The 26659-nt window shown below is 33.7% G+C and overlaps 2 protein-coding genes across 2 annotated transcripts; one reads left to right on the plus strand and one right to left on the minus strand.

The window, feature by feature from the left end:
• Window positions 1-5564: 5564 nt before the first annotated feature.
• Window positions 5565-5954, minus strand: LOC139850191 (secreted RxLR effector protein 78-like). Its single transcript, XM_071839777.1, has one exon. It carries the CDS (start codon window positions 5952-5954, stop codon window positions 5565-5567), a length of 390 nt encoding a protein of 129 aa, XP_071695878.1.
• Window positions 5955-6430: 476 nt separating this feature from the next.
• On the plus strand, window positions 6431-7231 carry LOC139850192 (putative F-box protein At5g60060). The gene has a single exon (XM_071839779.1). The coding sequence runs from the start codon at window positions 6431-6433 to the stop codon at window positions 7229-7231; it is 801 nt and encodes a 266-aa protein (XP_071695880.1).
• Window positions 7232-26659: the final 19428 nt, after the last annotated feature.

Here is a 26659-nt window from a genome sequence, read left to right on the forward strand (position 1 = left end):
AATTGCTAATTTCTTGAAGCTCATCACTTATGCGACATGTTGGATCACGAGATCATTCTCACACAAAACGAATTGAACTAGACGCTGAAGATTGGACCTGAGTTGGCTTCATAGACCAGCGAACTGTTGCTGCTGCACCAACTGTATTCGAAGCTGACAAACCCCCTGACCTTGGACCACCTGCTGCTGTAAGAACTGAACTTGAACCACCTGCTGCTGTAGTAAAAGCTGTTGCGTGAGCTGCTGCAGTAGTAGAATCTGTTGCAAGAGCTGCTGCAGTAACAGAAGCTAATGTGTGAGCTGCTGTTGACTTTACACGATTGCTTATCATGGCCTCCTTGTTTGTTTCAAGCCTATATAACCTTGGGAATATATTCTTGAAACAATCGGAACCACACCACACCTCATTCCGAAAAGACGTAGATCTTCCATAGCCAATTGATTTCCTGAAAGAGTTTTTGAAAGGCAATGTAACTCTACGATTTGATTTCCTGCAACAATGATGTTGTTCCAAATTCCCGAGGTCGAAAGATGAGCAAGCCCATCACTCGACCTCAAGCCACCGTCAATTCCATAAATGCTACGAATAATTTTGGAACAAAAACAATTGGTTTAGGTATTAAACCTCCACCACCACTTGCCCAAAAGAGCAAGGTTTTTGCTTTTTAAAGATCTCACATTTAAACCCCTCCCCATAAGGTAAACAAGTGATATCCCATTTGACCCAAGACATTTTGGAACCCGAAAGATCCCCACCCCAAAAAACGTTGCGTGTCACACTCTCAAGAAGCTTAAGCACACAAGGCGGGGCACGATAAAGCGCGAAATAATACAACGGAAGGCTATTAAGAATCGATTTTAGAAGAACCAATCTTCCACCAAAGGAAAGCGTTCTCATTTTCCATTCCGAAAGCCGTTTATTAAATTTATCAATCACCGGTGACCAATCATTAATTTTCTTCATTTTTGCACCAATCGGAAGGCCGAGATAAATGAATGGGATCTTACTGGCTTGGCATCCCATACGCCTAGCTAATGAAAGGACCCGTTCATATACATTTTAAACGATTCACAATAGTTGATTACATCGCGAGGTGTTTGACCTCTATATGATACATTTTACAAATATTGCATTCGTTTTTAAAAGACAAACTTTCTTTACATCGAAAGTTGACGGCATGCATACCATTTCATAATACATCCAACTATAATTGACTTAATAATAATCTTGATGAACTCAACTACTCGAATGCAACGTCTTTCAAAATATGCCATGATTGACTCTAAGTAATATCCTTAAAATGAGCTAATGCACAGCGGAAGATTTCTTTAATACCTGAGAATAAACATGCTTTAAAGTGTCAACCAAAAGGTTGGTGAGTTCATTAGTTTATCATAAATAATCATTTTCAATAATATAATAGACCACAAGATACTTATATTTCGAAAACAATCTGTACAGGTCTACTCACTGCTGTAAAAATCATTCATATGAAGAACACCGGAACCTTTCAAAACAAAGTCACTAACGGTAGCTAATGCGTCGTGCAATGCAAAATCATCTCACCGTAAATAATCTTACAACGGTAGCTAATGCATCATGCAATGCAAAAATTTCTCACCGAGGATAGCTAAAACGGTAGCTAATGCGTCGTGCAATGCAAAATCATCTCACCGTTACTAACTACTAAATCGAACCATTTCGGTAGCTAATGCGTCGTGCAATGAAAAATCATCTCACCGATTGTCGATAATACAATCTTATAGAAATCGAACCTCTGAATCCAAATAATTCTATCATATAATGCAGTTTTTAGTACTTGTGTCTATTTCGTCAAACATTTATAAAAGCAGTTCATGTATTCTCAGTTCAAAAATATATCTCAAAAACATTTAATAAAACAGTTATCAAAACAGCGCATGTATTCTCAGTCCCAAAAATGTAAAGAATAAAAGGGAATCAAATGAACTCACAATACGATATTTTGCAGTAAAAATATGCATACGACGGAATTGAACAATGCAGAGTTGGCATCGGATTCACGAACCTATATCATTTATATATATATTAACACATATAATGGTAATCAAACAAATTTATATATTATTAGAAATTTAATTGTTATTTTAATCATGTGTTTCATTAATAACTTATTTAATTATATTTATTTTATATACATTAAATTAAATAAATAATTATAACATAGTTTTATTAAGTATGTTTTTATATGATTAATTTTTATTGTAATAACAATAATGATAATAATAATATGTTAAAAATAATGATACTTGTAATAATGATAATACTAGTAATAAAAATAATGATCATAATAATAATAATAATAATAATAATGATATTACTAATATTAGCAATAATGATAATAATATTAATTATATGAATGATACTAATAATTATATTTTTATTATTTGTAATAACCTAATAACAATAATAATTAATAATAATAATAATAATAATAATAATAATAATAATAATAATAATAATAATAATAATAATAATAATAATAATAATAATAATAATAAATAAATAATAAGTAAACTACCTCAAAGAAGTAGCCCTTAAAAATATGCCCAAGTCCGGGTTTTGAACCAGCGACCTCACGCTAACCCGACAACTCCCTTAATCATCCAAGCCAATCCATTTTTCTGATTTATTCCTATCTTAATTCTATATAACCCAAGTTGCAAGTCCACAAACAAACTAGTTGGCCCAAGTTTCAATTCGGCTCAACAGAAAACATAGCCCAAACTTTCAACACAGCCAGCAGCTTCTATTGTTAAATAATAATAAAAAAAATATTGCAGTGACCCAGATTCGAACACAGGACCTCCTGTTTCAATAGCACACGCCCAACCAACTAACTGTACGATACATTCTTGTAGTATATCGATTGATTAATTAATTAACATATAGGAAACTGTTATCCTCTTCATTCTATAAACCGATTATCATTTTAACATCATCCTCATCATCAACAATACCATCGATCATTATCCTACATAAAATCACAATTATCTTCATCTAATTTCATCATATCCTAATAATCATCATCATTTTATCCTAATCCTTATCATCATCATAACGTTATTATATCATCATCACAGTATCATCGTCGACACCACATCATCTAACCTCATTAACATAAAATCATCAAAATATATCATTATCGAGTATCATCATCAACCTTTATAACCTCACGATCATCATTATCATTTTCACACATCAACTTTATCATAAAAACATCATCTACTTCGCTGTAACCTTATATAACAACAACAGTCGACGGTAGTAGTAAGTAAGAAATAACTAACCCAAATGATTTTAGCCCGTTTCCTAATGATTAAGTGGCCCAATCTATAAACTGGAATATAGCGGCCTCATTTGCTAAAGTAGGTTCTTGGCAAAAAAGAAAATCATGGTGGCCAAATAAAATCTTTGTAACCAATTTATTCCATTTTCTCTAATAACAAGTGGTTACGTGAATGGGGCATGTCGGCCAATAAGTAAAAGGAAAAGAACACTTCAAATATAAAACAGCTCGCTCATATTCCTCATCATCTCCTTTATCTTTTCATTATTTATATCATATTTAAAACCTCCTAACCAAATTTGTAATTATTGTTGTCGCTGCTATAACATCACAGAAGCATACCTAGCAGGTTTCATGAGTTTTATTTGGGTCTCGAAAAGAAAATAATAGCGGTTTAGTTGATGGTGAGAGGTGTTCAACAAAACAATATTAATAAGAAAGTAAAAGTTGCAGTGGTGGCGATTGATTATAGGATTTTTTTTGTTGATGATTCTTGGTCCTAAAACAACAAGTGGGTTTACAGTGGTTTCGTATGAAAATAGAAGAATGATAATAGTTAGCCATATAGCAGTCGAATAGTGGAAGAACAAGTGGGTTGTTGGTGGTATTTTCGAACAGAAAGTGGACAGAAACAAATACAATAGCAGCGTAGCAGAGTGATGAATTACAATTGTAAAATAAAGGTTAGTTGCTGTTTGGGTTGGTATTCGAAACAGGTAGCAAACAGGAGGTGTAGCAGCATAAAAGTATTATCATCTTTATTACTAGGATTTCGAGTATAACAGCGAGCAATGGTAAAACTTCGATTTATATCCAATGGGTGTCTCCAAATTATTGATCCAGTACACAAAAGAATTATAAATAAATAAAAGTAGAAAAGGATTTCTAACAGAATTTGAAGTCTTGTAATTATTTTGGAATCAAATCGTACTGGTTTCAGACAGAAAGCTAAATCACCTATTGCTTGAAATGATTGAAAACTGAATACGTACATTATCTGTATTTATATTTATACAGACCGACCTTATTTATATATTCATCTATCTGTTTACCTGTATTTATCTATATGTATATAACTGTAATTCGTATATGTGTATGTATTTTTGTATATCTGAATATATACATCAGTATTTATATATCTGCATTTGTATTTATCTTATATTCATATATTTATATTTAAAGATTATAATTAATCTTTTAATAAATATAATAATAATATTCTTAATATTTTAACTAATAGTGATACAAGTATAATAATAATATTATCACTAATGATAATAATAAATGTATATAAAGTGTTTATATATTTATATATATATGTATATAGGTAATCTGTATCTACATATATAAGATATCTGTATATCTGTTTATTTGATTATGTCTGTATTTTTACATATTAAGGAAACATGATATTATTACAAACATTAATATTTACATTAATATTAGTAATAATAACAAAACTAGTAATAATAATAATAGAGATAATATTACCGATATTAATATCATAATAATACTAATACGAAATAAAATAATAACAATTTTTAATAAAATGATAATTTTAGTAATCAAGTTAATAATAATACTTTTAATAATCCTAACATATATTAAATTTATAATTTTACTAATAACAATGATACTTATAATGATAACAATAATGTTAATATTAACATTTATCTTTAATCCGAATGTAAGTAATAATAATATTAATAACTGTATTTTAACTTGTATTTACTTCTACAAGTTATTAATTGTATCATATTTACTTGTTACATAATATTTTAAATCTTTAATATTTATTAGTTATATATGTATATTATAATTTTTATAGTATTACTTATGTATAGAATTTATTTATATATATATTTTAATAGTAACTTAATTATTCTGTATATTATTTTACATTTTTAATTCCGATATTATACTTCATAATTTCAAATTATTATATTTACTAACATATATATATACATACATATTTATTTACAAACATTTGTTCGTGAATCGTCGAAAATAGTCTGAGGTTAAATGAATATATTGAAATAGTTCAGAAATTTCGTGGCTCAATATTATAAACTTTGCTTATCTTGTCGATATCATATAAAGATTTAAGTTTAAATTTGGTCGGAAATTTCCGGGTCGTCACAGCTAATGCCTCAATATCAACCGAGCTAACACCCACCCCATAAAGACAACTTTTATGAAAATTTACTTTTAATCCCGATACTAGTTCGTAACACTTTAAAATGATGATGAGATTACGGGCGTTCGATCTAGATCATTCACCAACGAACAAAGTATCATCCTCATATCGTAAGTAGACAACATGATCTTATCTCTTCCAATTTCAACACCATTAAAAAGACCTCGCTCAACCGTGCCCTTGGTGAGAATATTGAGTCCTTCCGCGGCTAAGATGAATAAAAAGGGGGAAAGAGGATCGCCTTGCCTAACGCCTCTACTAATAGAAAATTCACGTGTAGGTGAGCCATTAATTAAGATGGAGATGCTAGTCGATTTTAGGCAAGCAAGAATCCACTTATGCCATTTTTCATCAAATCCCATGCAAGACATAACTTCCATGAGAAAAACCCAATTTAAGCTATCAAACGCTTTTTCAAAATCGGCCATGAAGATGATGCCTTTTTTTCTTATGATTTTTCATTCCTTTTTTTCTTATGATTTTTCATGTAGTCAATCGATTCGTTGGCAATGAGAACTCCATCTAATATGTATCTCTCTTTCAAGAAGACACTTTGTTCTGAGCCAATAAGTCTTGGGATCACCTTTCTAAGTCTACTGGAAATGATTTTTGCAACAATCTTATAGAAACTTCCAATAAGACTTATGAGATGATAATTGATATGCCCGAATCGGACGGTTTACTTATGCGGCGTCGTTAGGTCGCAAAACGCAGTCAAAGTCCGATACCCCAATGGGATTCCATCGCGGTTGCCATCGCTTTTGCTTGCTGAGAGAATTGAAGACAAAGATTTCGCCAACTGTATTTACTTTCAAATGAGAGCATCTGCGAGATACGACTGCCAGAAGCATATGGTTAGTTTTGTACATCCTCATGTGGGTGTCTCATAACAGTTGGAGATGATATGACTACGCCACTCATCAATCCATTATCACGTGAAATTATCAATCTTCCAAAGATTGACACTTTCCCAAGATTCTTGAAATCTTCTTCAGGATGGGATCTTGGGATTCGCAAGCTACTCTTTCATAGTCATTCACATTTGGTGGTTGTGTTATGGGGATGTTTTCGTAAGTTAGGGTTTTGTCATATTGGAGATGACAAGTGGACATCTATTGAGACAGGTTGGGGTGGGTCGATACTCGATATAACTTGTTATGATGGACGAGTTTATTGTTTGGATTGGGCGTGTCATATAAGATCATGTGATGTTTATGGGGAAGAAAATAAAATGGTAATAGTTGATGTTTCACATCTACCAAAAGAATATTATAATAAAGAAGCGATAGAAGCTTATGCTATGGGAGTGGACGTTGATGACGGAAGGAAGAGATTGTTGGTCGTTATCAGAGAAGTAATGTATGACGACGAGGATTTTGAGTTACGTAGTGAGACTTACAAGACATACAATTTTCGAGTTTTTGAGTTCGATTTAGAAAATAAAAAATGGTCAAAAGTGAATGATCTTGGTAAAAAAACTCTATTTGTGGGGCATGGTTCATCTTTTTGGATAGAGGACGATTCAGGGGTGATCAAGGGCAATTGCATATACTACACAGATGATGTTGTGTCATATAACAGTAGTAAAAATGGAGGAGGGAGGGATATGGGGATTTTTCATATGTGTGACGGAACCATTGAGCTTCACTTTACCGGTGAATCACTTAGCAAAGTTTCCCCACCATTCTGGCTTCAGTCAATGTAAATCAGATTGAATTGTATTATTGTGTTGACTGGGTTTGTTAGTGAGAACTTTCAACTAGTCATTAGTAGTGATATGTTTATAAAATTAAATTGGATTGTCTACCATAATTGATGCATAAAGGTAGCGTTTGTTTGTTTGTTTTTTTTTTTTTTTTTTTTTTTCTCTTATCCAAATGCACATCACATATATATGTCCTTATGGGGGACTTGTACCCACTTATCTTACATAATGGTCTTAAATAAGGCTGCAAAATAAAAACATAAGTGATAACAGTGAGGTCAAATACTTACATCTTCTCTGATGAGAAACGAACATTGTCGCCCAACCATCTCCGGTTATTATTCTGGCGAGAAGGAAATAACCTGGCGAGAAGGTGACGGAGAACACAATCTGTAGTCCATTCACATAATGCGGATCAGTAGTCTATTCAATAACATCAGTTAAGTAAAATTAGTCTTACTAATTCTCGCTTCTATTTTTAACTTTTAAACGTCTATTCTTTACTGTCCAATATTACAAAATCCGTAGTAATAAATAGTAATATTTGACCCTGCACTATGGATTTACTCACATGATAACTAATCTTGAAATTCGTCTTTTACCTCTAAACTTTTGCTAGAAACAGTGGCGAAGCCAGGATTTCGAATTGTTGGTGTCAAAAAAAAAAATTATAATATTAAAATGTATAAAGTCGCGAAAATTTATTTATAAAATACGATTCACTAAATATATATAAAAAAAAAAAAGTTATCATCTAACACAAAATGTCCTTTAAGACTACTAAACCCTAAATTTTCAACTTGAATCATCAAACTAAATTAAGCATATAACTTAAAGACTAGTAGACCCTAAATTTTTAAGCAAATTAATAGATAACCAAAAAATAATATATTAATAATTACCTCAAGTGAAATTAACAATTTTAACTGTGATTCACGCTTCACGACTCCACTTCGACTTCTACTTCGATGGAAAGATGTATGAAAACTATCTTGTAAAATATAAACTGTAATGATCCAGAATTTTCCGACCAAATTTTACTTATGAGATTAATATTTACATAAATTAAACCATACCAACATGATAAGCAATCCAAATTGTTGAGACTTGTGTTTTTGAAAAGAGTTTTACACAACGTTTGACCGTCCAATATGACCGATGATATCACGAACTATATAACATACGATAATTATACGTTTGTGTATATATATGTATTTATATATATTTAACATGATTTAAGGATAGTTTAACATCTCATTGTGTACTAATGACAATGAGTTATAAGTATATTTTGAAACTACTATCTTAAGTTTTCAAAACGATAACTATACGTAACATTCTTTGATATATATACTTATAATATATAATGATTATACACGTATCGTATATATAAAGTATTTAATCACTTTTTAAGGACTTAAATACATAAAACAATATAAGTATATTCACAAAAGATAACTATATTTGAATTCTCGTTCCGTTTCCTCAAGATTTCTATACGTATATCTAGGGTATATGTACCCATATCATACCCAGCTTCTATACGTATTTACCATTGGTATATACACATCAAATCAACATCCTAATCAACATTATTAATGCCCTAGATATGAGGTAACTAGGATTTGTCAAGTAGTATGAATTATTAGTAAGAAAACAAAATTAGGTATCCTTTTCTTTATTTATAAACTAAAAACGTTTTTATAAATGAACACCATTTCTTCACTCCATTTTCTCATACCTACACCCTCATTTCTCTCTCAAAATACTCCTAACTTCATACTTGATCATCTCCAAGCATTTTCCCCATCATTTAGCTTCAATTACAAGCCTTAAACACCATAAGAAAACTCTTTCAAGAACATATCAAAATAACCACCCATTTGAAGAAGTTTACTTCCAACCTTTTGATCTAACTCCACCACTCTTTGATTCCAAGATTATTTCTTATCTTTTGCAGTAAATTTGTCCAAGTAACTTGAGGTAGTAACCTTGTTCATAATCTTATTCAATTCATATTCATATAGCTATCTTATTTTGTGGTATAAAATTTTAACAACAAGAACATAGTTTGAATGATTTCATACTTGTTCGCAAACTAAATAGATCCTTCTAACTTGACTTTTAAAATACTTCAAGACCTGTAATATATCATAACGATATGCTAACCTAACAAGATATAACTTGGTTTTACAAAGAACATCTTAAAAACTGAATCTACGTCGTCAGAGTGCAACCGGGGGCTGTTTTGGGTTGGATAATTAAAAACCATCTTGAACTTTGAATTGGAAGTTCATGTTCTGGAAAAATGATATTTCTTATGAATATGTTAACACATAAAAATTTCATGGTTTAACTCAAAGCGTAAGTATTTTTAGAAAAATGATCATTAAATGTTGTTTTTATGATGGAAAATGATCACTTTCATAAGTTTCACCAAAGTTTGACCTATAACCTATAATTTTGAATACAAACTAAGGTATTTTCAGTTCATATTCTTAAAATTTGACTCGATCCAAGGAAGTGGCAAGTTGAACCAACAAAAACGGAGTTGTAATGAAGAAACTACGACTAAAACAAGATTGGGTATCCGAAGCTAGTTTAGCTGCAAAAATATTTGGAGAAAAAGTAAATTAATCATATCTTTTCTAATTAATATGATATTTTATATATAATTACTTATGATTTGATTTTATATATTTCAGGACCACCCGTAAACAATACGAGAAGATTAATCATAAGACCTCATGATTGTACGCAACACGTCATTTGACAACACGGTACTTTATGTACGCAACACGTCATTTGACAACATGGTACCATGGGTTGAGATTAATTCTGATCAATACGAATACGATGGGGTCTTTATTTATTTTATTTAAGCAACTAATTGTGGACCACTAACATCGGACTGCTAACTACGGACTAAGAAAATATTAAAAGTATTAATAGTATATATATATGTAACGATTACTTAAAAAAGAAAATATGTTGATATATTATATATATGGTTAGGTTCGTGATATCTATCGGAGACCAAGTCGAATTAAATACCTTCAAGGCAAAAGTGAGTTTCATTTGCTCCCTTTTATATATATTTTTGGAACTGAGAATACATGCGCTGTTTTTACAAATGTTTTACGAAATAGGCACAAGTACTAAAACTAATTCTACGTGGGTTTAAACCAGAAATATACCCTTAGCTTGGTAACATTAAACTACTTGTCTATGTACGGTAGGCGCGAATCCTAAAGATAGATATATTGGGCCTGACAAACCCCATCCTAACTATGGGATGCTTTAGTACTTTGAGGTTATTTTAAACACACCTGATCTGGTGTACTTCAGAGGGTAAAACATGAACGTTAAGGCTTGTTACCGGGTGCCTACAACTTATAGAATACTTTTATACACTTGCGAGTGTACATATATTTATAAACGGAAATCTTGTGGTCTATTAATATATTGAAATGATTGTTATGATAAACCTATGAACTCACCAACCTTTTGGTTGACACTTTAAAGCATGTTTATTCTCAGGTATTAAAGAAATCTTCCGCTGTGCATTAGCTCACTTTAAGGATATTACTTGGAGTCATTCATGGCATATTTTGAAAGACGTTGCATTCGAGTCATTGAGTTCATCAAGATTATTATTAAGTCAATTATAGTTGGATATATTATGAAATGGTGTGCATACCGTCAATTTTCGTTGTAAAGAAAGTTTGTCTTTTAAAAACGAATGCAATGTTTGTAAAATGTATCATATAGAGGTCAAATACCTCGCGATGTAATCAACTATTATGAATTGTTTATAATGTATATGAACGGGTCCTTTCAGTTGGTATCAGAGCGGTGGTCGTAGCGAACCAGGTCTTGCATTAGTGTGTCTAACTAGTAGTTGTTAGGATGCATTAATGAGTCTGGACTTCGACCGTGTCTACATGTCAAAAGTTTTGCTTATCATTTCTAGTCGGAAATCATCTGCTTATCATCCTTAGAAAATTACCTGCTTATCATTCATAAGTCTAGACACGTTTTACTGCATTTACTGCATTGATAATGTATAGACGAATTCTTATCTTAGCATATTTGTTATTGCGAACTTTGACTGATATCTTTTCAAAGATTCTCCGTAATTTACGGGATTTTGGTATTATATATACATATGTAAATTATGTATTGAAGAGTACCAAATCTAACTCCTATAATCTATTCCATACCAAAAATTCATTTTCCCCATTATACAAGATGGATTCCGCATCTAGTTCGAATTCTTCAGATTCCGACAGTTATGCCGATATGGATTTCCATTCGGGCTTCGAAAGGAGCGTCACCGGAATGGATCAACCAATTTCTCATCATCTATTCTGGATGAATTGGGGATGGGTTCATAATATAATAAATCACTGGAGACAAGAAGAAGGTGATCCATTCCATCCACCAAATTGCCCTCTTGGCGATGAACCTGAAGCACTTACCGGCGAACCTATTCGAAACACCATTTTCTCTCTCATTTCTAGAGTATCTCGTCACGATTATATACTATCCCATATTAAAAATCTTGTTCATTCGCTCGCTCCAACCGCCAATCATCCCGGTGTACTAGCAGAAGTTAACGAACTTCGCGCTCGCATGACGGCTTTGGAGAACATGGTGCGAAGGTTGCAAACACCAGCAGCAGCACCAGCAGCATAATCAGCACCACCATCAATAACATCAACAATACCATCATCACCACTAACAAACAACATCCGCATCACACGTCTCGACATCATAATCTGTCCCACAAACATCAACATCATACGCACCATAGATACCAAGGAGCACCAACAATAATGAACGATGAAGTATTGATCCATAACTTCATTGATGTTGTAACGACCCTGGAATTTCCAACGTTTATTTATTAATAATTATTATTATTAATACGTGTGATAAAACGGATGTACGTTATTACATTTACATGTTGCCATGATTGCCCGAACTTGACTTTAATTGCCCGAAACGTCTTTGTGACACCCGGAACTTGCACGAATAATATTTTCAAGTATTATTTACATTCATGATTAGTTTTATTAATCATTTTAATTAACTAAGGTTGTTAATTAGTTACTTGGGCTTTAATTGAGTTTACTTGTTATTTTTGGAACTTGGGCTTGTTTTAAGTTAATGGACACTTGACTTTAGGCTTACAAGCCGACCCTACATTATTAATGGACCTTTAGCTCATGTCTTGAAAGTGTAAGTATCAAATTATATGTGAACTAGTTAGTTTGAACCATTAAGAATCTAGTTAGCAACTTATCCCCATGTAAACCCATTCAATAACCAACTTTTGTAAGCTTTACAAGCTAGTGACCAAGAAACAAATCCCTCACCCCTCCCACCCCTTGATGCCGTCGGTTTTAGGCTCCCATGAGGAGTGTTTTAGTTTCAAATTTCATTACTTCTTTCACTTGATTCTTTCACACTTCTCACACACACTCATTTGCTCTCAAACTTTTCCTCTCTTTTTCTCTCATACTTGTAAGAATTATGAACTTTTCTCCTCTTCTTTTTCTTTGTAAAACCGAACCTGAACACCCCTAAATCATCATCATCTTTTGTTGTTTGTTACTTGATCTTGTTGTAGCTTACTTACTTATAGTTTATTGTTACTTACTTTGTTGTTGTTACTTACTTTCATGATTACAAGAATAAACTTACTAGTTTGATTCTTCATTTTATCTTGTTATAACAAGAACAACAAGAACATAATCTATCTAGTTATGTTCTACCTTACTTGTTTCAAAAGATTATAAAGTTCATGGTTGAAAGACATACTTGAAGTTCATGAAGTAAACTTTAAAGCTTACTTTCTAAAGATCAAACTTTGGTTTGAATCTTTAAAGTATGAACAACCATGAATAATTTACTTGTTTACTTAGTTTACTACTTCATTCTTGCACTTTAATTTCATGATTTATGTTCTTGTTGGTCAAATGTTACAAGTTAACTTTGATCTCATTAATCTTGAACTTAAGGTTAACTTTAAAGTTCAAGAACATATAAAGGAAACTTTTTAATTATAACTTTGTATACTTATGCTTGATCTAGACTTTTGAGTCTTGGATCTTCAAGATCTAACTAAGAACTATGTTCTACATTTTAAGATCTTGATTTCATAAGTTCATTTTCAAGTTTGTAACTTATTATTAGTCTTATAGTTCATGTAAGTGTCAAACCTAAGACTTTGATGTAACTTTGGTTCATCAAACTACATGCAACTCTTAAGTGAGTTGTGCTTCATGTCTTAGACTTGCACTAGGGTTATGATGGTCAAGACTTGGTTAAGATGATGTAGATACATCAATGAGTTGTACACTTGAAGCTATATGCATCAACGATGAGAACCATGATGAACATCAAGCACCAAGACCACCGAAACCCTTTTAAACTTACTGTTTCTGTCCAAAAGCTACTGATCTGATGTTTCTGTAACAGACCAGTAGACCTGGGCTGTTCTAACCTTGATTTTTAGATAGAACTTTTCGAGTAGATAACTTTTCATATAGGACTCGTCTTAATCTGAGTTACGGTTTAGGATTTATGGCCCTCCGATCGTCACTATGTCCTTTAACGTTGTGCAGAAATTTCTGACCTACTCGCACTTAGACCGTCGCCACGGTCAAACGAAGATGAGTTTGCTTCTGGAATTTTTACCACACTTAAGGGACTCATAGACGGAGCCATGGCCACTGGTCTCACCTTAATTCAGTAAGGGTAGAGGTCGTGGTGACTGACTGAAATCAGACTTTGTTTTAAACTACTTTCATAAACGAAACCTACTTTACGCCTTGTGTTTAATGATGAATGATGATGACCCTTAAGACCTTAATTACATACTTTTAAACCTATTAAGACGATTTACTTACTTAGTACTATTTGACTTAGGTTGAGGACTTCAGACCGTTTACTTGCACACCTTTCCCGACTACTACTTTACCGCTACATATCATTGTGAGTTATAGCATTCCCTTTTTACTTTAAACTTATTTTGGGAACTGAGAATACATGCGGATTTTATATTTTACATACTAGGCACGAGTACTTAAACTTATATATGTGTGGGTTATACAACGGCATAAACATTCCCTTTAGCTCGGTAACGTTTAATCATTGGTTTTTGAACCGTGAACGCGAATCTTAGATATGGATCCATAGGGTTTGACATCCCCACTCGGGCTAGTAGCGCTAGCATTTAACGAGTGTTTAATACTTCGTAGACATATACACTTGCCAAGTGTACTTTCAGGGGGTATAAACGTTAAGTTAGTTACCAAGTGCCCACGGTTAGCATATACTTTTACATACTTTCGAAACGCTCGTTGTAGCACTAAAATCTCGTGGCCTACTTACATTACTGTTATACTTAAACTATAGCTCACCAACCTTTGTGTTGATATTTTTAAGCATGTATTTCTCAGGTGCTTGAGGTTGCTTCCTGATGTGGTAGCGGAGTGGTATATAAAATAGCTTATATTTTTACAGAAAATACTATTAAATACGGTACAATTTTACACAAGATATTTATTTATTTATAGAATGGATATACTTAAACCTTGCTACAACACTTATAGGCAGTGTACCTAATCGTACAGTAGTGTAGTTTTTAGTAAGTCCGGTTCGTTCCACAGGGAATCTTTTTAAACAAAGCTTAACGCTATATTAGTTTACTTTTATAAAAATACAAATATATATATATAAGTAATATTATTATTATAAAGGGGGGTTTTTACCGTTTAATGACCGGTTTGTCGATTTTAAAACTTTAGTCGCAATTAAAACCAAATGTAAAATATTAAAAATAAATACAAGACTTAAATTAAAGCATAAAGTAAATAACGATAATGAAATTGCGAATAATAAAAGTGCGATAAAATAAACTTGCGATAATTAAAAAGTACGATAATTAAAAGTGCAATTAAATACAATAACAATAAAAATGCGATAATTAGAAGTGCAATTAAATAAAAAATAAAGGAAATTAAATATGAAATAAAAGAATTATGCTTATTTAAACTTCCGTAATCATGATGTTTGACGTGTTGATTTTAGTTTTATGCCCATGGGTTAATTGTCCTTTGTCCTGGATTATTTAATATGTCCGTCTGGTTTTTGTCCATAACAGTCCATCAGTCATAAATATAAAGTGCGAGTGTCCTCGTCAAATTATCCTTATACCCGAAGTTAAATATTCCAACTAATTGGGGACTTAAACTGTAACAAGATTTTAATACTTTGTTTAATAATTACACCAGGATGTCGACTGAGTGTAACCCAAGGTTTTAATATTTTGTTATCAATTATACCAAGTGTCCTTGTACATAATTTTACCCCTGTTTTAATTATTCTAGTGGCTATTAATCCATTCCCGTGTCCGGTTAAATGAACGATTATTCGTACATATAAATACCCCGCCCATCGTGTCCGATTGAGTGTATATGGTAATTTATAGGGACGCCCAATTGTAAATCTTTATATTAACATTAACAAACTATCATTTAGTTAAACAAATATAAAGCCCATTAATAGCCCATAGTCTAATTTCCACAAGTGTCGTTCTTTTGTCCAAACCCCAATTATGGTACAAAGCCCAATTACCCAATTTTAGTAATTAGCCCAACATCATGATTACTTCGTTTTAAATAAGCATAATAATAACTTAGCTATGAGACATTAAATTAAAAAGGTTGAACATAACTTACAATGATTAAAAATAGCGTAGCGTTACACGGACAGAATTTCGACTTACACCCTTACAACATTCGCTAACATACCCTTATTTTTAGAATTATAATTAAAATTAAAATATAAATTATAAATATATATATATATTTTACGTATGAATGAGGAGAAGAAAAAGATGATTTTTTACGATCAGAATGCGCGAGCTTTATAGGGAGTTTCTGAAATTGGGGTTCCGCGACTCGCGGCCATTTTGGCCTTCAAACTCCGCGAGTCGCGGAGATTGAAATTACAGCTCAGTCCAGTTTGGAGTCTTTCTTGCCGACGGTTTTTATTATTTATTATAATATATAAATAATTATAAGAATTATTTAAATATTATATTATATTTATGTGCATAGTTGACTTGTAATTTTTAGTCCGTTGCGTCGAGCGTTGAGAGTTGACTCTGGTCCCGGTTCCGGATTTTCGAACGTCCTTGCGTACAATTTAATATCTTGTACTTTGCATTTTGAATCTTGTACTTTTGTAATTTCGAGACGTTTCTTATCAATAATTGAAACCTCTTTGATTGTATTTTGTACTTTTGAGCTTTTTGGTCGTTTGCGTCTTCAATTCGTCGAATCTGTCTTTTGTCTTCACCTTTTATTATTTAAACGAATATCACTTGTAAATAGAACAATTGCAACTAAAAACTTGTCTTTCTTGAGGAATAATGCTATGAAATATATGTTCGTTTTTAGCATTATCAAATATTCCCACACTTAAGCGTTGCTTGTCCTCAAGCAATATCGTCTTGAAATACAAGAATCACTTCTTTATTCTTCACACTTTGTACATCAGTGATTTCTATACGGTGGTATAAACAATGGTAGTAACGATATGGTTTACAGTCCCACATGACTATAAAAATTTAGATCCATTAAGGAAATTGGATCTTTATGAAAACATTTGATCTTTTGAAAATTAAATCTAGTTTTTACCCTAGATAAGTTTTCCGGAATAACCCTTTACCGGTGTTTCCAAAATATTTTTGTGGGTTTGGTGGGTTTCAGATTTGAAAATTTTAGCTCAAAACTTGCGGTTTTGTGTCACCCACTTGCTAACCTTGTATTTGGAAAGCAACACGTCCAGTTTACTTGTCCCGTATATTACATTCCGGCAAACTACCGTCCGGTTGTAAAGGAAAGCGTTGAACAAGCAACTGTTAAGGCAATGTCTAATGACATGTATTTGATTATGGTCTATAACGTGTCGGACGCAATTACTATCCTTGGTAGGAGCAATAGTAAAGCTCACCCTTATAATTTTTCGGTCTGGCACAAGGTCTTGTCTTTGACCATGCTATGCAACCACCGTTCTTACGGTTGACACCCGATTTGGTTCAGGTGACATAATGAATTCCAGGTGAATTCCTAGGATTTTACGTTCAATGTGAAATGTCCCGTTCTTATTGATTAAAAACGTTCCATATTAATTGATTTCGTTGCGAGGTTTTGACCTCTATATGAGACGTTTTTCAAAGACTGCATTCATTTTTAAAACAAACCATAACCTTTATTTCATAAATAAAGGTTTAAAAAGCTTTACGTAGATTATCAAATAATGATAATCTAAAATATCCTGTTTACACACGACCATTACATAATGGTTTATAATACAAATATGTTACAACAAAATAAGTTTCTTGAATGCAGTTTTTACACAATATCATACAAGCATGGACTCCAAATCTTGTCCTTATTTAAGTATGCAATAGCGGAAGCTCTTAATAATCACCTGAGAATAAACATGCTTAAAACGTCAACAAAAATGTTGGTGAGTTATAGGTTTAACCTATATATATCAAATCGTAACAATAGACCACAAGATTTCATATTTCAATACACATCCCATACATAGAGATAAAAATCATTCATATGGTGAACACCTGGTAACCGACATTAACAAGATGCATATATATAAGAATATCCCCATCATTCCGGGACACCCTTCGGATATGATATAAATTTCGAAGTACTAAAGCATCCGGTACTTTGGATGGGGTTTGTTAGGCCCAATAGATCTATCTTTAGGATTCGCGTCAATTAGGGTGTCTGTTCCCTAATTCTTAGATTACCAGACTTAATAAAAAGGGGCATATTCGATTTCGATAATTCAACCATAGAATGTAGTTTCACGTACTTGTGTCTATTTTGTAAATCATTTATAAAACCTGCATGTATTCTCATCCCAAAAATATTAGATTTTAAAAGTGGGACTATAACTCACTTTCACAGATTTTTACTTCGTCGGGAAGTAAGACTTGGCCACTGGTTGATTCACGAACCTATAACAATATATACATATATATCAAAGTATGTTCAAAATATATTTACAACACTTTTAATATATTTTGATGTTTTAAGTTTATTAAGTCAGCTGTCCTCGTTAGTAACCTATAACTAGTTGTCCACAGTTAGATATACAGAAATAAATCGATAAATATTATCTTGAATCAATCCACTACCCAGTGTATACGTATCTCAGTATTGATCACAACTCAAACTATACATATTTTGGAATCAACCTCAACCCTGTATAGCTAACTCCAACATTCACATATAGAGTGTCTATGGTTGTTCCGAAATATATATAGATGTGTCGACATGATAGGTCGAAACATTGTATACGTGTCTATGGTATCTCAAGATTACATAATATACAATACAAGTTGATTAAGTTATGGTTGGAATATATTTGTTACCAATTTTCACGTAGCTAAAATGAGAAAAATTATCCAATCTTGTTTTACCCATAACTTCTTCATTTTAAATCCGTTTTGAGTGAATCAAATTGCTATGGTTTCATATTGAACTCTATTTTATGAATCTAAACAGAAAAATTATAGGTTTATAGTCGGAAAAATAAGTTACAAGTCATTTTTGTAAAGGTAGTCATTTCAGTCGAAAGAACGACGTCTAGATGACCATTTTAGAAAACATACTTCCACTTTGAGTTTAACCATAATTTTTGGATATAGTTTCATGTTCATAATAAAAATCATTTTCTCAGAATAACAACTTTTAAATCAAAGTTTATCATAGTTTTTAATTAACTAACCCAAAACAGCCCGCGGTGTTACTACGACGGCGTAAATCCGGTTTTACGGTGTTTTTCGTGTTTCCAGGTTTTAAATCATTAAGTTAGCATATCATATAGATATAGAACATGTGTTTAGTTGATTTTAAAAGTCAAGTTAGAAGGATTAACTTTTGTTTGCGAACAAGTTTAGAATTAACTAAACTATGTTCTAGTGATTACAAGTTTAAACCTTCGAATAAGATAGCTTTATATGTATGAATCGAATGATGTTATGAACATCATTACTACCTTAAGTTCCTTGGATAAACCTACTGGAAAATAGAAAAATGGATCTAGCTTCAATGGATCCTTGGATGGCTCGAAGTTCTTGAAGCAGAATCATGACACGAAAACAAGTTCAAGTAAGATCATCACTTGAAATAAGATTGTTATAGTTATAGAAATTGAACCAAAGTTTGAATATGATTATTACCTTGTATTAGAATGATAACCTACTGTAAGAAACAAAGATTTCTTGAGGTTGGATGATCACCTTACAAGATTGGAAGTGAGCTAGCAAACTTGAAAGTATTCTTGATTTTATGAAACTAGAACTTTTGGAATTTATGAAGAACACTTAGAACTTGAAGATAGAACTTGAGAGAGATCAATTAGATGAAGAAAATTGAAGAATGAAAGTGTTTGTAGGTGTTTTTGGTCGTTGGTGTATGGATTAGATATAAAGGATATGTAATTTTGTTTTCATGTAAATAAGTCATGAATGATTACTCATATTTTTGTAATTTTATGAGATATTTCATTCTAGTTGCCAAATGATGGTTCCCACATGTGTTAGGTGACTCACATGGGCTGCTAAGAGCTGATCATTGGAGCGTATATACCAATAGTACATACATCTAAAAGCTGTGTATTGTACGAGTACGAATACGGGTGCATACGAGTAGAATTGTTGATGAAACTGAACGAGGATGTAATTGTAAGCATTTTTGTTAAGTAGAAGTATTTTGATAAGTGTATTGAAGTCTTTCAAAAGTGTATAAATACATATTAAAACACTACATGTATATACATTTTAACTGAGTCGTTAAGTCATCGTTAGTCGTTACATGTAAGTGTTGTTTTGAAACCTTTAGGTTAATGATCTTGTTAAATGTTGTTAACCCAATGTTTATAATATCAAATGAGATTTTAAATTATTATATTATCATGATATTATCATGTATGAATATCTCTTAATATGATATATATACATTAAATGTCTTTACAACGATAATCGTTACATATATGTCTCGTTTAAAAATCATTAAGTTAGTAGTCTTGTTTTTACATATGTAGTTCATTATTAATATACTTACTGATATATTTACTTATCATAGTATCATATTAACTATATATATATATATATATCCATATATATGTCATCATATAGTTTTTACAAGTTTTAACATTCGTGAATCACCGGTCAACTTGGGTGGTCAATTGTCTATATGAAACAAATTTCAATTAATCAAGTCTTAACAAGTTTGATTGCTTAACATGTTGGAAACATTTAATCATGTAAATATCAATCTCAATTAATATATATAAACATGGAAAAGTTCGGGTCACTACAGTACCTACCCGTTAAATAAATTTCGTCCCGAAATTTTAAGCTGTTGAAGGTGTTGATGAATCTTCTGGAAATAGATGCGGGTATTTCTTCTTCATCTGATCTTCACGCTCCCAGGTGAACTCGGGTCCTCTACGAGCATTCCATCGAACCTTAACAATTGGTATCTTGTTTTGCTTAAGTCTTTTAACCTCACGATCCATTATTTCGACGGGTTCTTCGATGAATTGAAGTTTTTCGTTGATTTGGATTTCATCTAACGGAATAGTGAGATCTTCTTTAGCAAAACATTTCTTCAAATTCGAGACGTGGAAAGTGTTATGTACAGCCGCGAGTTGTTGAGGTAACTCAAGTCGGTAAGCTACTGGTCCGACACGATCAATAATCTTGAATGGTCCAATATACCTTGGATTCAATTTCCCTCGTTTACCAAATCGAACAACGCCTTTCCAAGGTGCAACTTTAAGCATGACCATCTCTCCAACTTCAAATTCTATATCTTTTCTTTTAATGTCAGCGTAGCTCTTTTGTCGACTTTGGGCGGTTTTCAACCGTTGTTGAATTTGGATGATCTTCTCGGTAGTTTCTTGTATAATCTCCGGACCCGTAATCTGTCTATCCCCCACCTCACTCCAACAAATCGGAGACCTGCACTTTCTACCATAAAGTGCTTCAAACGGCGCCATCTCAATGCTTGAATGGTAGCTGTTGTTGTAGGAAAATTCTGCTAACGGTAGATGTCGATCCCAACAGTTTTCGAAATCAATAACACATGCTCGTAGCATGTCTTCAAGCGTTTGTATCGTCCTTTCGCTCTGCCCATCAGTTTGTGGATGATAGGCAGTACTCATGTCTAGACGAGTTCCTAATGCTTGCTGTAATGTCTGCCAGAATCTTGAAATAAATCTGCCATCCCTATCAGAGATAATAGAGATTGGTATTCCATGTCTGGAGATGACTTCCTTCAAATACAGTCGTGCTAACTTCTCCATCTTGTCATCTTCTCTTATTGGTAGGAAGTGTGCGGATTTGGTGAGACGATCAACTATTACCCAAATAGTATCAAAACCACTTGCAGTCCTTGGCAATTTAGTGATGAAATCCATGGTAATGTTTTCCCATTTCCATTCCGGGATTTTGGGTTGTTGAAGTAGACCTGATGGTTTCTGATGCTCAGCTTTGACCTTAGAACATGTCAAACATTCTCCTACGTATTTAGCAACATCGGCTTTCATACCCGGCCACCAAAAATGTTTCTTGAGATCCTTGTACATCTTCCCCGTTCCAGGATGTATTGAGTATCTGGTTTTATGAGCTTCTCTAAGTACCATTTCTCTCATATCTCCAAATTTTGGTACCCAAATCCTTTCAGCCCTATACCGGGTTCCGTCTTCCCAAATATTAAGATGCTTCTCCGATCCTTTGGGTATTTCATCCTTTAAATTTCCCTCTTTTAAAACTCCTTGTTGCGCCTCCTTTATTTGAGTAGTAAGGTTATTATGAATCATTATATTCATAGATTTTACTCGAATGGGTTCTCTGTCCTTCCTGCTCAAGGCATCGGCTACCACATTTGCCTTCCCCGGGTGGTAACGAATCTCAAAGTCGTAATCATTCAATAATTCAATCCACCTACGCTGCCTCATATTCAGTTGTTTCTGATTAAATATGTGTTGAAGACTTTTGTGGTCGGTATATATAATACTTTTGACCCCATATAAGTAGTGCCTCCAAGTCTTTAATGCAAAAACAACCGCGCCTAATTCCAAATCATGCGTCGTATAATTTTGTTCATGAATCTTCAATTGTCTAGACGCATAAGCAATCACCTTCGTTCGTTGCATTAATACACAACCGAGACCTTGCTTTGATGCATCACAATAAATCACAAAATCATCATTCCCTTCAGGCAATGACAATATAGGTGCCGTAGTTAGCTTTTTCTTCAATAACTGAAACGCTTTCTCTTGTTCATCATTCCATTCAAATTTCTTCCCTTTATGCGTTAATGCAGTCAAGGGTTTTGCTATTCTGGAAAAGTCTTGGATGAACCTTCTGTAGTAACCAGCTAGTCCTAAAAACTGGCGTATGTGTTTCGGAGTTTTCGGGGTTTCCCACTTTTCAACAGTTTCTATCTTTGCCGGATCCACCTTAATACCTTCTTTGTTCACTATGTGACCGAGGAATTGAACTTCTTCCAACCAAAATGCACACTTTGAAAACTTAGCGTACAATTCTTCCTTTCTCAATACTTCTAACACCTTTCTCAAATGTTCACCGTGTTCTTGGTCATTATTTGAGTAAATAAGTATGTCATCAATGAAAACAATGACAAACTTGTCAAGGTATGGTCCACACACTCGGTTCATAAGGTCCATGAACACAGCTGGTGCATTAGTTAAACCAAACGGCATGACCATAAACTCGTAATGACCGTAACGTGTTCTGAAAGTAGTCTTTGGAATATCATCTTCTTTCACCCGCATTTGATGATACCCGGAACGTAAGTCAATCTTTGAATAAACAGACGAGCCTTGTAGTTGATCAAATAAGTCGTCGATTCTCGGTAGTGGGTAGCGGTTCTTGATGGTAAGTTTGTTCAACTCTCGGTAGTCGATACACAACCTGAATGTACCATCTTTCTTCTTGACAAACAAAACAGGAGCTCCCCACGGTGATGTGCTTGGTCGAATGAAACCACGCTCTAAAAGTTCTTGTAATTGGCTTTGCAGTTCTTTCATCTCGCTGGGTGCGAGTCTGTAAGGAGCACGAGCTATTGGTGCAGCTCCTGGTACAAGATCTATTTGAAATTCAACGGATCGATGTGGGGGTAATCCCGGTAATTCTTTCGGAAATACATCGGGAAATTCTTTTGCAATGGAAACATCATTGATGCTCTTTTCTTCAGTTTGTACTTTCTCGACGTGTGCTAGAACAGCATAGCAACCTTTTCTTATTAGTTTTTGTGCCTTCAAATTACTAATAAGATGTAGCTTCGTGTTGCCCTTTTCTCCGTACACCATTAAGGGTTTTCCTTTTTCTCGTATAATGCGAATTGCATTTTTGTAACAGACGATCTCTGCTTTCACTTCTTTCAACCAGTCCATACCGATTATCACATCAAAACTTCCTAACTCTACTGGTATCAAATCAATCTTAAATATTTCGCTAACCAGTTTAATTTCTCGATTCCGACAAATATTATCTGCTGAAATTAATTTACCATTTGCTAATTCGAGTAAAAATTTACTATCCAAAGGCGTCAATGGACAACTTAATTTAGCACAAAAATCTCTACTCATATAGCTTCTATCCGCACCCGAATCAAATAAAACGTAAGCAGATTTATTGTCAATAAGAAACGTACCCGTAACAAGCTCCGGGTCTTCCTGTGCCTCTGCCGCATTAATATTGAAAACTCTTCCGCGGCCTTGTCCATTCGTGTTCTCCTGGTTCGGGCAATTTCTAATAATGTGGCCCGGTTTTCCACATTTATAACAAACTACATTGGCATAGCTTGCTCCGACACTACTTGCTCCGCCATTACTCGTTCCGACACCATTTGTTCCTTTCGTTCTATTAACCCCTGGTCCGTAGACCTCACACTTCGCCGCGCTATGACCATTTCTTTTACACTTGTTGCAAAATTTGGTGCAGAACCCCGAGTGATACTTTTCACACCTTTGGCATAGCTGCTTCTGATTGTTGTTGTTGTTGCGGTTATTATTGTTGTTGGGATGATTGTTGTAGTTGCTGTTGTTGTTGTTGTTGTTGTTGGGCCGTTTGTTGTAGTTGCGATTGATGTTGCGATTGTTGGGATAATTGTTGCGATTGCTGTTGTTGTTGTATTGGTGATTCTTATCACCATTTTCCTCCCACTTTCTTTTGACTTGCTTCACATTGGCCTCTTCAGCAGTCTGTTCTTTAATTCTTTCTTCAATCTGGTTTACTAGTTTGTGAGCCATTCTACATGCCTGTTGTATGGAGGCGGGCTCGTGTGAACTTATATCTTCTTGGATTCTTTCCGGTAATCCTTTCACAAACGAGTCGATCTTCTCTTCCTCATCTTCGAATGCTCCCGGACACAATAGGCACAATTCTGTGAATCGTCTTTCATACGTGGTAATATCAAATCCTTGGGTTCGTAACCCTCTTAGTTCTGTCTTGAGCTTATTGACCTCGGTTCTGGGACGGTACTTCTCGTTCATCAAGTGCTTGAATGCTGACCACGGTAGTGCGTACGCATCGTCTTGTCCCACTTGCTCTAGATAGGTATTCCACCATGTTAACGCAGAACCTGTGAAGGTATGCGTAGCGTACTTCACTTTGTCCTCTTCAGTACACTTACTTATGGCAAACACCGATTCGACCTTCTCGGTCCACCGTTTCAATCCAATCGGTCCTTCGGTTCCATCAAATTCCAAAGGTTTGCAGGCAGTGAATTCTTTGTAGGTGCATCCTACACGATTTCCTGTACTGCTAGATCCAAGGTTATTGTTGGTATGTAGCGCAGCCTGTACTGCGGCTATGTTTGAAGCTAGAAAAGTACGGAATTCCTCTTCATTCATATTCACTGTGTGTCGAGTAGTCGGTGCCATTTCCTTCAAAATAGTTAAATGGAACAAGTTAATCATACAGAATATTAAGAGTAGTTAATAGTATTTCGTAGCATAATATGAACTCATTTATAAAAGCTTTTTCTTCATATTAGCGTTTTATAAGTTTAAATTCGGGTAGTACCTACCCGTTAAGTTCATACTTAGTAGCTAATATACAATTCAACTACTACAATTCTATATGAAAAACTGATTATAATAATATTTCGCGTTCAAACTTTTATACAATATTTTACAAACTTACAATACCGCTTATTTTACATAAAGCATGAAATATAGCACACAATAACTTTGATACAAGATAGTTGTGAAGATAATTCTAGCTAGTACACAAGTCGTTCAGCAAAGGCAATAAAGACACGTAATTCATACGTCCAGAAACAAGTCATGCATTCTGGTTTTACTAGGACTACTTCCCATCCTTGGTCTTGTGCAACATAACCGTTATGGCCGTTGATAAGACAGCGTGTTGTAACGTCGTCAAAGGGACGAGGGTTACGTAATGTCCAACAGTCTCGTAATAATCTAAAAACCTCATTTCTTACCCCAATTACCGACTCCGTCACTTGTGGAAACGTTTTGTTTAATAGTTGTAGCCCGATGTTCTTGTTCTCACTTTGGTGAGAAGCGAACATTACTAATCCGTAAGCATAACATGCTTCTTTATGTTGCATGTTAGCCGCTTTTTCTAAATCACGAAGTCCAATATTCGGATATATTGAGTCAAAATAATTTCTTAACCCGTTGCGTAAAATAGCATTTGGGTTCCCCGCAATATATGCGTCAAAGTAAACACATCGTAACTTATGGGTTTCCCAATGTGATATCCCCCATCTTTCAAACGAAAGTCTCTTATAAACCAAGACATTCTTGGAACGTTCTTCGAATGTCTTACAAACTGATCTCGCCTTAAATAGTTGTGCCAAGGAATTCTGGCCGACTCTAGACAAGATTTCATCAATCATGTCTCCGGGTAGGTCTCTTAAAATATTGGGTTGTCTATCCATTTTGTGTTTTTAAACTGTAAAATAGACAAGAGTTAGATTCATAAAAAAATACTTATTAATACAAGCAATTTTTACATATATCATAAAGCATAAGAACACTATATTACATATATTACACCACACGAATACAACTATCTTATTCCGACTCGCTCGTTTCTTCTTCTTCGGTTTTGGTTCGTTTTGCCAAGTTTCTAGGGATATATGATGTTCCCCTAATACGAGCCGTAATTTTCCACATTGGTTTAGAAAAACCTGGTGGTTTAGAGGTTCCCGGGTCATTGTTACAACTTAAGGACTTCGGGGGTTGACGATACATATAAAGTTCATCGGGGTTGGAATTAGATTTCTCTATTTTTATGCCCTTTCCCTTATTATTTTCTTT

The sequence above is a fragment of the Rutidosis leptorrhynchoides genome, chromosome 5, assembly GCF_046630445.1.
Source record: "Rutidosis leptorrhynchoides isolate AG116_Rl617_1_P2 chromosome 5, CSIRO_AGI_Rlap_v1, whole genome shotgun sequence".
Lineage (NCBI taxonomy): Eukaryota > Viridiplantae > Streptophyta > Magnoliopsida > Asterales > Asteraceae > Rutidosis > Rutidosis leptorrhynchoides.

Bases quoted from the DNA above. Each gene is read 5' to 3' on its own strand.
- LOC139850191 (XM_071839777.1), bottom strand. From the start codon at position 5,954: ATGGCCGATTTTGAAAAAGCGTTTGATAGCTTAAATTGGGTTTTTCTC.
- LOC139850192 (XM_071839779.1), top strand. From the start codon at position 6,431: ATGACTACGCCACTCATCAATCCATTATCACGTGAAATTATCAATCTT.